Source organism: Gopherus evgoodei, chromosome 19 (assembly GCF_007399415.2).
Source record: "Gopherus evgoodei ecotype Sinaloan lineage chromosome 19, rGopEvg1_v1.p, whole genome shotgun sequence".
Classification (NCBI taxonomy): domain Eukaryota; kingdom Metazoa; phylum Chordata; order Testudines; family Testudinidae; genus Gopherus; species Gopherus evgoodei.
Genome location: NC_044340.1, coordinates 20287718 through 20301640, shown reverse-complemented (window position 1 = coordinate 20301640; position 13923 = coordinate 20287718). Strand labels below are relative to the sequence as shown.

The 13923-nt window shown below is 47.9% G+C and overlaps 1 protein-coding gene across 1 annotated transcript; it reads left to right on the top strand.

Annotated features, from left to right (window-relative positions):
* The first annotated feature begins 317 nt into the window (after window positions 1-317).
* BUD13 (BUD13 homolog) lies at window positions 318-13868 on the top strand. Its single transcript, XM_030538168.1, is given in 12 exon segments — window positions 318-460; window positions 2136-2229; window positions 3534-3618; window positions 4983-5040; window positions 5743-6459; window positions 6461-6801; window positions 7597-7952; window positions 8246-8351; window positions 9783-9921; window positions 10327-10511; window positions 10916-10997; window positions 12012-13868. Coding segments are annotated over 12 exon segments (2379 nt in total). The 5' UTR covers window positions 318-338; the 3' UTR covers window positions 12106-13868.
* Window positions 13869-13923: the final 55 nt, after the last annotated feature.

Sequence of the window (13923 nt, the reverse complement as noted above, 5' to 3'; positions counted from 1 at the left end):
CCCCGTCTCTGGGGCCTGGGACGTGCAGGGAAGCTGCTAGCCGTGACCTTCCTTAGTGCACGTGGCCCAGCAGCGCCCTTGGCCTGGCCTGGGCTGCTAAGGGCTGCAGAGCACGTGCTAGCGACTGACCCTCTGCCTCCCCCTGGCGGGGCAGACCCAGGGAACGGCCGGAGCCGCGTGCCCCGCCCCAGCCCAGCGCTCGCTCTACGTCACACGCCCGGCTCAGCGCGTGCACAGGCGCGCACCGTCGCGCGTGCGCCGGCCCGGGGCCAGTCCGTTTCCGGTGCGCGCCTCGCGCTGTTTTGTCCCCGCCGCCGCCCCGTCCGCGCCGCTCCGCAATGGCGGCCCCGGGCCCGTCGAAGGCCGAGTACCTGCGGCGCTACCTGGGCGGGGCTGCGGCCCAGCCGGAGGGCGGCCGGCGCAAGCGGAGGAGGAAAGCGCCGGGGAGCAGCGGCAGGGGGTGAGTGGCCTGGCCTGGCCGGGGGGGTATCGGCCCTCCCCACTTCCGGGTTCCCCCCCCCGGATTCCTCGGGGTCCCCCTGCCCCCCCAGCGCGCCCCGAGCTCCTCAGTGGGGCCCCACCACGCTGCCCTACGGGGTCCCCTGGCAGCGCCAGGCCCCCCTCCCCCCCCGCGCTTAGCGACAGGGGAATGATTCTCCATCGGGGTGCGCTGGGGGCACCGGGGGTCCATCAGCTCATCCGGAGATTTGCCCACCTTTACAGCAGGCCCCATAACAGGCCCCGGTGGAGTCAGTACAAACCGAAATGTCGTAGGGATAATGACCTGTTTGTACTGCTCTATGTGCCGTACATCCCGGTAAATGTAAGCGCACTAGTTACGTGTCAGCTGATTATCCCATACTTATAAAAAGAAGAAAAGCAGCCTCTGTTCAGTACTAGTGCGCTGTGACACTGCTGTGTTTTTGTGTCTCATTTTGTAAGCAAGTAGTTTTTAAAGTGAGGTGAAACTTGAGGGTAGGCAAGGCAAATCAGACTCTGGAAAGTCGTGCAGTGGCCTGGAAAGGCTGAGAGCTCCTGCCTTATAGTGGCAGACTCAAGGATCTCAGACTATTTGGCTTAACAAACCGAAGGTTAAGGGGTGACCTGGTTACAGTTTGATCATGGGCCCTTCAATCTAGCAGAGAAAGGTAGAACTCGATCCCGTGCTTGGAAGTTGAAACTAGACTAATTCAGACTGGAAATAAGGCGTACATTTTTAAGAGTGAGACTAATTTACCATCAGAATAATTTACCAAGGTTTTCTATCTCGAACGTTTTTTAAATCAAGACTGGATGTTTTTCTGAAAGATCTGCTCTAGGCAGGGCCAGCTTTAGGAACTACGGGGCCCGATTTGAATACCTGTCAGCGGTCTGCATCTTCAGCAGCACTCCGGTGGTGGGGGATCCTTCCCTCGCTCCGGGTCTTCGGTGGACCCCCCCCCCACTGCTGAAATGCCACCGAAGACCTGGCACAGGGCCCAGTTCCGGGGAATCGGGGCAATCGGCCTAAAGCCGGCCCTGGCTCTAGGAATTATTGTGGGGAAGTTTCCTGGCCTATGCTATATAGAAGGTCAGGTTCTCAACCTGTTTACCATTGTGCGCTGCATCCAATACTACCTGTATGGCCCTGAGGATGTCACATAGGCTGCTCCTCTGTGCTGATTGGGCCACAAGCGGCCTGCTGGCCGCAAATTGAGAACTGGATCATCACAACGGTCCCTTCTGCCCTTGGAATCTATGAATCTGTGAGACCTCCCCTACTTTCACTTATGAAGGATCTCCAAGTAACCCCTTAACTGTGAGGGCCTACAAAGCATCTCCCCTGTCTCTGAGACTGGAACCCCTGTATCTACCCTTATCTCTAGTGTGTGTTGGGCGATTTAGGGCTTGTGTAGCTTCTTTTCTTGCTCCCCCTGCCCTGTTCACTGGGTTTTGGGGGAGGTATATCTAGAGCATCACTCCCAGATGGCTGATTGGGGACAGTTGCTCTCACCACAGTGGACTATGGGGATGCAAAAAACAACTGCTGTGTCCTTCCTTTGCCTGCCACTGGAGTTGCATACATTCATCTACTTTGTACTCCCCTGTGCCATAGTCATTTCCTAATGTCACTACCTTTCTCCCCCTCCTCTTAGGATGCGAATAGTGGATGATGATGTGAGCTGGAATAGCATTTCTGCGGCACAAGAGAAAGAGGAGGAGGAAGAGGATGAAGGGGACCTGCCTGTGGTGGGTACTCTAGGGTAGGGAGGCTTGTGCTATCAAAAACCAAGTTACTAATTTTATTCAGCACCCCTACAAACTTCCTGCTGTCATTATGGGGGGAAACACTTGCTGAGCAGTGCCTGGGGCAATGACTGCTTGTGTAAGTGGGCAAAGTGAATAACTTGTGTGGTTTAACTGTAGACAGAGCTCATTAGTAGCCTAGAAAGAATGATACTTTATATTCAGATTTTTTATATATGCATTGTGGTAGATCTAAAGGCTTAAATCAGATTGGAGCCTCATTCTTCTAGGCCTTGTACAACGATCAGCAAAAGGAGCATTTGGTTTGTAAGCTATTGCAGGTAGGGTTGTTACTCTGTCTTGCATTAAAAAAATTAATAAAACATTATAGCAAAAGGAGAGAGCAGCTGACCCTACAGTGCTGCTGTTCTGTGAAGTGGGTTCAGAAGTAGAAAGTAAAATTGACCGGTAGCATAAGTGGATGCAACTCTGTTGGCCTTAATCAGTGTCAGATTTGTCCCAGAGCACATGGACAGTGGACCCCTGGTTGAGAACTACTCTGCTAGAGCATATTCTCCTGTGCTTTGTCTCATTCAGGTTCTAATGACATACTGTAAGTAGATAGACTGTCACTAGCAACTTTTAATAGAATGTTATTGAGTTAACAATCATTCTTAAAAGCCTTTATTTGAGTTACTAACAGCACCTGAGATACTGACAATTTTTTAATTAGACTGATCAGTTTCACTTACTGCTTCTTTTGCAGTAGCCCAGCTTCAATGTCTGGTGAACAGACACTGTTTAGATGTAAAACTTCCCTTCAAACAAACAAAGTTCCCATTGGAATTGATAGAAATTTTTTTGCTAATTCCTGTTTTTGAGCCAAATCTAAATTTTGAGCTGAGACTGCTTGACATGGTGGGTCTTTAGAGATTGATTTTTAAATGAAAAAGGAGGAGTGGAGAGCTGTTGCAAAACAAAAGCAACAGATGAGAGAAATATTTTGAAAAGTTTTAAAACAACCTCTTGTAATGAAATCAAATAAGCCTGTGCAACTGATGTTGTGAGCTAAACTTTGCAACTTAAGTAGTAAGGGATGTGTTCTGTTCTAGAGCTACAGAGATCAATCCAGAGACTAATACCTAGTCAGAGGCTTTAGCAATATTGTATGTTTTGATATCGATGTACAAGAAGTCTGTGCAGCATAATAATGGAGGATTACAGGCAAACCACATTAGTTGCCTGAGTGTGTTTATTTTTGAGAGTAGGAAATCTCCTGGGTTGTAACTCTGCTACGTTGCATTCAGGTGGCAGAGTTTATTGATGAGCGACCAGAAGAAGTGAAACGGATGGAAGAATTCCGGACAAATAGTAAATGGAAGCTTTTAGGAGGTAAACTTGGAGTATTGGTTGTGGTTGTTTTAGCCCCAGCAAAGCATTCAGCTTGGTACAATGCCCACAAATGTAGTAAGTCCTTGTTCCAAATAATTTACACTTAAAGATAGGTATGTAGAAGATAGGAAAGACTAGATAACCCAGAAATAGAGAAGGCTTAGGTTTTATAGGGTTTTCATTCCACATGTCAATGCATCTATCTTCTTATGAGCCTTACAGAAGAAAAGGGCTTTCAAGAGGGACTTGACCGAAGAGAGATTGTTTGGCTTAGAAGGGGTGTTCCACAGGAAAGGGCAGCATGGAAGATTACACATGGAGAGTGACAGAAGGAAATGAACAGAGATTTAGGACTGGCATTGTGCAGAGAACAGAGGGGCTGATGGGATACAGTAGGACACAGGATGAGATGTGGATGAGGGGACTTGTGAATGGGTTTGAAGATAAAGCCAAGAGCTTCAACTTGACGACAGCAAGGTGGTGCCCTGAAGTTGTCAGGTTGTCATCAATGGAATTGAAGGTGAAAGTGAGCGTAGTCATCATCTGCAGAAGATGTGAGGGCAGGACCCTTCTTAGTTGTTAGCAGGGAGCCCTGTCTGACTTCATCTAGGGAGCACATCTGGGCTAACTTTCCATCCCCTTCCCATGAGTGTTTTGCCTCTGCAAGCTGAAAAATGAAACACCAGCAGAAAAAGTGTGTACTCCATAAGAGGAATCATAGGACTGGGAGGGACCTTGAGAGGTCATCTCGTCCAGTCCCCTGCACTCATGGCAGGACTAAGTATTATCTAGACCATTCCTGACAGGTGTTTGTCCAACCTGCTCTTAAAAACCACCAGTGATGGAGATTCCACAGCCTCCCTAGGCAATTTATTTCAGTGCTTAACCACCCTGACAGTTAGGAAGCTTTTCCTAATGTCCAACCTAAATTGCCCTTACTGCTATTTAAGCCCATTGCTTCTTGTCCTATCCTCAGAGATTAAGAAGAACAATTTTTCTCCCTGCTCCTTGTAACAACCTTTTATGTACTTGAAAACTGTTATCATATTGTCCCCAGTCTTCCTTCACAGGCCATGTTTTCTAGACCATTAATCATTTTTGTTGCTCTTCTCTGGACTATCTTCAGTTTGTCCACATCTTTCCTGAAATGTGGCACCCAGAATGGGACACAGTACTCCAGCTGAGGCCTAATCAGTGCAGAGTAGAGCAGAAGAATTACTTCTTGTGTCTTGCTTACAACACTCCTGCTAATACATGCCAGAATTATGTTCGCTTTTTTGGCAACAGTTTTACACGGTTGACTCATATTTAGTTGGTGGTCCACTATGATAAGAATCTAAGTAATGATTCTTTTCTTTTTTTAGATCAGAATGAAGATTCACAAAGCTCAGACCTTTCTCTAGCTGCCAAGCGTACAGCAAGGTACGGGGCTTCGCCTGGGGTTGTGGTAACCGGGCTCTTTGTATACTACTTTGTTTTCAGTGTTGGCCCTTTTATCCCAGGGTCTCTCAGAACTTTACAGTTAAGCCTTATGATCTAGATAAGGGGTATATAGAATTGCTTTATTCAATGCTAAAATGTATTCACCTCTGGGGAAGAACGCAGTAACTGTCTAATACAGTGTGCAGAAATAATACACAGCACTTTAACACAGAAAGCAGATTTATTCCATGACCATTTAAATACATAGAGAAAATGTAGGTGGCTGTGTGCTGCCAAGCAAAGCCAGAATGTGATGAGGACAGTAGAGTTCCCTCCTTTTCATAACAGCCTTGGGATCTTTAAATTCTCACATGACTCCTGAAAATATTCCGACTGCCCATAAAATCTGTTTTAGCCCCTTCCACTATTAAGTGAACTGGTCATAAAGTGATTCCGATACAACTTAAATGCCAACCCGGCTGGAGCTCAGAGGGCCCAGGTATAGGAGCCCTTTTTGGGTTTTTGACGTGGTAGTGACAGATCAGAGGTGACAAGTTCAGGCATTAATCTGTGTGAATGCCTGTCTGTGAAACTGAGAACCAAATGTGAATTCGTAACCAGCGCTTCATTCAGCAGGGCTATTAGCTCCCTTTAAACCCTGCTGGCTGCTTTACAAACCTCTTGTTTTGTTTTTATTTCCAGTTCAGAAACCACAAAACAAAAGAAAATTAAACACTCATCTGAACCATCACCTCCCAGGAGAGGTCATCATGATTCGCCTGAGATTTCTCCACCCAGGAAGCAGCGTCATGATTCTTCAGATGAGTCTCCATCCAGGAATCAGCGCCGCGACTCGCCGGACCTGTCGCCGCCCCGCCGGGGCCGCCGCGACTCGCCGGACCTGTCGCCGCCCCGCCGGGGCCGCCGCGACTCGCCGGACCTGTCGCCGCCCCGCCGGGGCCGCCGCGACTCGCCGGACCTGTCGCCGCCCCGCCGGGGCCGCCGCGACTCGCCGGACCTGTCGCCGCCCCGCCGGGGCCGCCGCGACTCGCCGGACCTGTCGCCCCCCCGCCGGGGCCGCCGCGACTCGCCGGACCTGTCGCCCCCCCGCCGGGGCCGCCGCGACTCGCCGGACCTGTCGCCCCCCCGCCGGGGCCGCCGCGACTCGCCGGACCTGTCGCCGCCCCGCCGGGGCCGCCGCGACTCGCCGGACCTGTCGCCCCCCCGCCGGGGCCGCCGCGACTCGCCGGACCTGTCGCCGCCCCGCCGGGGCCGCCGCGACTCGCCGGACCTGTCGCCGCCCCGCCGGGGCCGCCGCGACTCGCCGGACCTGTCGCCCCCCCGCCGGGGCCGCCGCGACTCGCCGGACCTGTCGCCCCCCCGCCGGGGCCGCCGCGACTCGCCGGACCTGTCGCCCCCCCCGCCGGGGCCGCCGCGACTCGCCGGACCTGTCGCCCCCCCGCCGGGGCCGCCGCGACTCGCCGGACCTGTCGCCGCCCCGCCGGGGCCGCCGCGACTCAGTATCAGGGAGAAAAAGCAACAAAACTATGGACAAATCGCTACTGGGAGGAATCCAAGGAGAGCGATCTAATCTGAGATCTGGCTTCCCACACAAGTCCTCATCGCATCATAACCGGCAGATAACTCCAAATCTTTCACCCCTCAGGAAGAACAGAGACAGTTCTGACCTAGACACATCACCATCTCGGAGAAAGAGAACTGGATCACCTAGTGGGCTGAAAAAACAGAGCAGCACAAGAGGTGAGTGTGTATGAGATCATCCAGTGCTAGCCAGGTGTTCTTGGGAACAGCAAGTCACTCAAGTTCGTGTTATTTCTAAACATTTGTCAGGCCCCAGTCTGTGACCATGATGGCACACTACTGCCAGCCGTGGGATCTGGAATTAGCGTTTCACACTTTCTCTTGGTAAGTTAAAGATGGTAGGACTTGGACTTGCTTACAAGAAGTACAAAAATCCCCAGTAACGAACGTTTTGTAGTGGTAAAGTTAAGTCTCTCGGTCCTGTTCTGCACAGACTTAGCAAGGGGTTAAAAATCAACCCAAAGGGCCTATATCAAAGGCAAATTGCGAGCAAAAGGAACCCCATGCAAAGAGAAGAATATTTCAAACATGTGTTAGCGAATGTTAACAATATCCTTTTTCTCCGCATGTGAAGAGGTGACCTTAGGGACAGCTGACCTAGCCCATGCTGATGGGAAATAGCCTCATTCAGGAATAAAGCTATTGAAGCAATGCTGATTATACCTAAGTTCTTACCAGTATTTTTATAGGTGTAGAAGAGGGATTTTCAAAATAACTTCCAGGACCAGTCGGGGCTGTTCTCAGTTTGATATAGAATTCTAAAAGGAGTGCGCAGGACTTAGCTCTGTGTGTACCCTATTATCACATGGCATGTTTAACATCTCTTCTGGTTTCCAAACTGGCCAGATTAGCTCTGCAGAGACGCACCTCAGACACTAGCATGTCCAGGCCTTTACAGGGCTCCAAACTGTATTCCTGCTGTGATTATAATTTGATATCTCTATGTTATTGCAGGCTTTTCTCCAGCCAATAAAAAGCCTAAACAGGCTCCGTCGCCTGGAAGGCGCAAGAGGCATGACTCTGATTCTTCACTGCCACAGAAGTGTTCCCAGGACTCGTCTGATTCTGACCTTTCCCCCCCACGGAACAGTCATAGACCAGGCCTGCTACACCGTGACTCTCCCTCCAAACTCTCTCCTCCCAAGAGGAATCAGAACACGTCTTCAGATTCTGATTTATCTCCTCCTCGAAGGAGTCAGGCAGCTGGAAAGAAACTCCACGGTTCAAGGAGCTCTCCTGGCCTCTTGCCTCATCGTCGAGGCCCAGATTCTAAAAGATCTTTCCAGGGGGAGAGAGGAGAGAACCAGAGGGTAAGCTTGTAAGCTATAAGTTTCCCATGCTGCCCTCCCTACTTGCCTGACCCCGTCCTGCAGTGAGCATTTTTAAGGATGAGTGAACAGCTTTGTTCTCTTGGCCCACTCAGTCTTTGTGTGTCTGCTGAGAGTGCCCACAAGGGGGCCAGTTATTGCCCCGGGGAGGGAGGTGGCTTGGTGATACGGACATTTCTCCTAAGAACTGGACTGAGATCATCAGCTCTTTACATGGATGGGCCTCCGCAGCTTTCAGCTAGTGGTAATGTGTGGTATACCTTTTGGATTTGCAGGCCAGCCAGATGCTCTCTGGGGGTAAAGCTGGCTTGGTGTCAGCCGACCTGCTGCGGAGAGAACAGCAGGAGCTCAGGAGACTCGATAGAAATAAATACTTGGAAGGTAAAGAGTTAATGAGACTGTAATGGGCATCAACCTGCTTTCAACCTACAGCCTGGTTCCTACTGCTTTTTTCTGTGCTAGTTGTAGGGATTTTGGGTGTGATGGGCCCTGGCTGAAGTGCTTCTCTGTGGGCACTCCATGGGGCCTGTGTAAGCCCCTTTGTTTTCAGTTTAAATCGATGTTTACCAAAAAAGTCCCAAGTTTTACAGGAATTATTCATTTTTTTTCTCATTTTCACCCTACTTTTGTCTCATTTAAGTATATAAAAAATAACTTGTTTTATTAGGAAAATACAACACTTTGCATGAGAGATATGTATTACAGTAATACAATACTGTGTGTGTGTGTGCCTGTGTGCGCGCGCACGTGCAAAACTGCCTGTTGAAGTAAGGCTATGTATTAGTCTAGATAAGATACACACAATAAACAGACAGGCATGCCCACAAGCTCTGAAGTGCATGCGCATCCGAACATACCGATATATCTCATGCCCACCACATACACATTTCAAGCTGTTAGCAGATAACGGTTTAAAGATTTGACGCACTAAAATGGGAAGAAAATTAAAATCTATGTCAGAGTACATTTCAGAACACAAAGAAGTATTCAAAAGTTTAACACCCCCTCCCCACCCCAAACAGGAGAAGAGGATGAAGTTGAGTGTATGGATTGCGAATGGTGTGGCCCAGTTATTAAATGTAAATATTTATAGTCTCATAGTTCTAAGTCTACAACAGTAAAGTGTTTATTCAAATGAAAAGTTTTATTTGGGGATTAGAGATATGTTGTTTTCTTAAACTCGGAAGTGGCATTGTGTTTTGAGATCTGTTTTAGTTCCGTAGCAAACCACATTGAACGGAATTCAAAGCATTAATCAATCTACTGAATACTTTTTTCTGGTCTTTCTGTTCACCAAAATAAACCCTGATACTTATGCAGAAACATTATTAATAGCGTTTTGCACTGATTTTCATCTGTTTTTGTTGTTGCGGTAATAAACACTCGTAAATTCCTGGGAAAAATTAAAGAAAATAAAAACTGAAAATGAAGGGACCTAGGCCTGTAAGTAAATGGTGGAACCCTCCCACCCCCGAGCACTGCTCCCCATGAAATAATAATAGAGAGGGCTGAAGCTTTTGGAACTTGCATCAGGGCTCTGTGAGCACTTCTTAAAAAGAACAGGGTCAGACTGAGATTTCAAGAGGCCTTCCTACAAGGACAGTTGTGGTCAGTGGCTAGAAACTGGTAGTTGCGGTTCTGTCGTTACTGGTTGGTGACCTTTTTCTGAGGTTGGAATGCTTTAAAACCAAGAAATATACATCAACCAACCAAAACACAGGGATGTTGAAGTGCGTAGAAGTGATGAACTGAATTGATTGAGATTTTGGAAATGTTCTAAAATGAGTAACTTGCAGCTTCTCATGTCTTCAGATGAATCCCAAAATGCTGAAACAGTCTTTCGAGACAAGTCAGGTCGCAAGAGGGACCTTATGCAGGAACGACTTGAGCAGCACAAGAAGGCGGAGGCGAAATCTGAGAGAGATGAGCTCTATGCCAAGTGGGGCAAGGGGTAAGAAGCCCTGGAGTTCAAGAGCAAACTGCTCAGTCCTATTCCATGGCATTACATCCCCTCCCCCTACTGATGTAACACTTCTGTTGCCAACAAAGATGGCCGTTGTGAAGGTGGTTTTAGTGATACGGATGCAGGCCCACTTGTGACTGGACGGAGACCACCTGGACTCCTTTCCCAGGGAGCACTTACCAGGCACTGAGATTCTGGACCTGTACATCAAATGTTCTCTCTCATCCTAGAGATCTCTTGAATCTCCCTATCCTGCACTGGTGTGTGGATTGTGAGTGCTGTACACTTGTTGGTAGCACAGGATTGCAATTAGCCAAGCACACTGAGCAGTCAGCAGGATGTGCCCTGGGTCTGACGTGCTCTAACATAAGGCTTCATATGTTTCTTTTCAAGCCTGGCCCAGAGTAGGCAGCAGCAGCAGAATGTGGAGGATGCAGTAAAGGAGATGCAGAAGCCATTGGCTCGTTACATTGATGACCAAGACTTGGATCAGATGCTTCGAGAGAAGGAAAGAGAAGGGGACCCCATGGCTAACTTCATCAGAAAGAAGAAAGCCAAAGAGAGCAAGGATAAGAAAGGTTGGTTTGCACTTAGGTTATGGCAGTTCAGGGCTCCAGTGATGCACCGATGAGCAAGGCTGCTGTTAATAAATACACAGCACAAGACTCACCGTAAGGGATCAGTCTCTTTTTGGTGAATGTTGGTGCAATAGTGGTAATGACTCACTGTACTGTTGTTGGCTAGCTGTGTTCTGATTGGCCAGGCGAACAACAGTGCTATGCTCTTGTGAACCAACAGAGTTAAACTAGATTAAAGGCGGTATTTGGAAGTTGCCTCCATGAATAATGGTCAGTGCTCAGCCATCTGGCTGGCTCAGCATTCAGTGCATGTTTGTGTACATTGTTTTAGATTGATGATAACATAACCACATGGCTGGGCTGAAATAGTAATGGATTATATTGCTGCTTTTCTCTGTCTCTAGAGAAGCCCAGGTACAATGGACCAGCACCGCCCCTGAACAGGTTTAACTTATGGCCTGGGTATCGCTGGGATGGAGTGGACAGGTAGGCATTCCTCATTGGTTGCACCTAGCGTGGTGGTAGAGGTGATAGGTGGGCCTCTGCCCTGAGGAGCTTACCCTTAGCTCCAGGGATAATGCAGACAAAGGCATGAGGGAAGTATGCTGCACTGCCTGCACACAAAGGCATTTTCACACCGTCTCTTGGCTTAATGAGTTTACAGACCCTTTTTTTTTTTTTTTTTTTAAATTATGTGAATTTCATGCCAGAGTGGGGTGCTGGCTCAACATCCTGGAAGACCAGAGTCCTCTGTCGACCAGCACAGTGAGAGCAGCCTGGGCAAGCAGCACTGCAGCCTTTCCTTAGAGCTGCTTGCATTTTTGGGGGATAAAAATGGCTTTTCAGTGATACTGAAATGTGTGTGTTTGCAATTTTACAAATAGTCAAATTGAAATGACAAATTATTGGGTTTCAGTTTTTTTCAGGTGCGTGCCCCCTCCTTCTCTTCCCCTTTCCCATCCTCCCCCTCTTTTTTTCCAGTGAGGTGGGAGGAGGGCCCCAACTGCTCTTTTTTGTATTGAATGTAAAGAATTTTTTAATTTGTTTGATGAAAAATTAAAAACTTCCATGAAATATTTTTAATTTTTCACAGATAATACTTGCCATTTTCTCACCATCTGTGCTTGCAACACCCTGCTCTCTCCCTTGCTAATATGTCTCAGGGCTGACATTTGCAGACCCTTGCTACGGTGGGCTGGGAGACCTATCTCCATAGTTTTCCTGTCTCGCCAATGTGGGGATATGTGGCCTTTGCAGTCGGGACATCTGTCATTAAAAACTGGAAGGAGACCCACCTAATTTGCTGTACACTGGCCACTGAGCTGCCACCAGATGGCACCAGCTGTTGTTAATTACAGCTGGGGCTGAAACTGAGCCAGCAATCTAGAGATGGAAGGGAGCCTGAGCCATCTGGTCATTCCAGAAGGTTTCATTTCTCAGAAATGGCCTGGTAAAGTATATTGTGCATCAACCCATACTCTTGTTGATATTATTTTATAGGTCCAATGGGTTTGAACAGAAGCGCTTTGCCAGGCTAGCCAGCAAGAAGGCAGTTCAGGAGCTTGCATATAAGTGGAGTGTTGAGGACATGTAAACAAAAGAGAAATCCAAATGGAAGACTGCTCCTGGCTCCCCTTTGGGGAGGAAGTGAGACCTCAGTACAACCTAATGCCATTGCAAGAGCTATAAGGAATGGCTGGTTCTTCCCTGAACAGCTCTTCTCCCTAGCATTCAGTGTTAAAATGGACTACCTGGGGGTGACAAGGCTGCCTCTAAAGGAAAGTTCAGGATGCTCCTGGAAGAGGATGAAAACAGGTCGCTCTGTCCAGTCACGCAGAGAGGAGAAGGTGGGAAACTTTGGGTCCCTTGAGCCCAGCGAAGAACTTCTACAGCTTTACTGAGCGGAGCTGGAAGGTTGACTGCAGAGGGAAAGTGCAGTATCCTGCTCCCTGCTGAAACAGTTCTGCTCTCTTGGACCTGCTGTGAGATGCAGAAGAGACACCAGTTTCTGGCATCAATATTTTTTTAACAAATTATATATAAATACATTTGTAATCCTGTTTTCAGCCAAACTCTTGGTTCCCTGGAGGTGTTTTGGGGATCTGCTGATTTTCATTTGTCTCTCAAATCTCAGGTGCTTCTCTGGGGTGCAGAGAGGATTAAAGAAAACTCATTCAGAGAATAATTATGCTGAAGTGGCTCTTCTGTCCTGCAATGTGTGGATTCCCCAACTGTCAGTGCAAGTTGTAAAGCAGAAGCCCCTCCCATTCCTAGTGCTGCGCTATGCTAAGTAGACGAATATTTCCTACAATGCCTTGCTCCATATGGTGGAACATCACTATCTGGTCCCTTCCTAAAGGGGGTTTTTGGAGAGAGGGGCGTGGAAGAGAAACTCTTTTGTTGTATTTGACAACAAACCCATTCTGGCTAGAAGCTCTGGCCACTGGTCAGGGTTAACTGCTTATGGAAAGATGCAGTTAATGGTGGGTTTAAATGTACTACCCTGAATGTGATTTTATTTTGAGCATCTGATGGCAAGGGGTTGGTCTCTACTGAGAGGTCTGACGGTGCCAAGCTAGCTTAGCAGTTGCATAGTCACAGCATTGCTGTCTGCATGTTTGTTTAAACCTGAAAGCTAACTTTCAGAAAAGACGACCACTCTGCCAAGACTCTGAGCCACAGCTAAGGTAGAGACAATGTGAACTGGTCCTTCAATGTGTTGAGAAAGCACCTCTGATCTCAAAGGCAGGTGGAGTTTTCTCGGTGTTGAATGCCCCAGCTGTTTCTATGGGAGGTCCTTGCCTTACTGGCAGTTTGGCTCTTGAGATAGGAATTAGGCTCCCATGGTTCTTATGCTGCCTGAGGGTGCTGGGTGGGAAGTATAGTGTAAAGATTCTCTTAGGAAATGTGATTCTTGGAGTGGTGCTTTCTCCCTGTCAAAAGGTGATGCTCCTTTTTTACTTAAAAGGTTACATTTCTAGCAGTCTTGTAATGTGGATGTACAATTGTAAATAATAACTTTGTTTTCTAGTTGGCTCTATGTGGGGGGTGTTTTTTTTAACCCCCTAGTGGGGGTTAAAGTGGCATAGGTGTGTGTCTCATCGGTGGGGAGTTTTCACATCTGACAAGTAGCTCTGCTGCTTTAAGTTTCCAGTGAAAACCAGCTCCAAACGCAAATACATGCATAGGATAAACATATTCATGAGGCAGACATCATATTATATTCTTTCACTACGGTTACCATTGTTTGAATTGATGATTAAAAAAAGTTAACCCTTGGATTTTTTAAGTCAATTTAAGTTGTAAGCCTGTCCCTTCTTGAGATAGATGTATGTAAATATACTTTTGTTTTTGTCAGCTGATTTTTCTGATAAGTCATGTACTGCTGGTGGTCTTCTGTTACTCCAGCCTT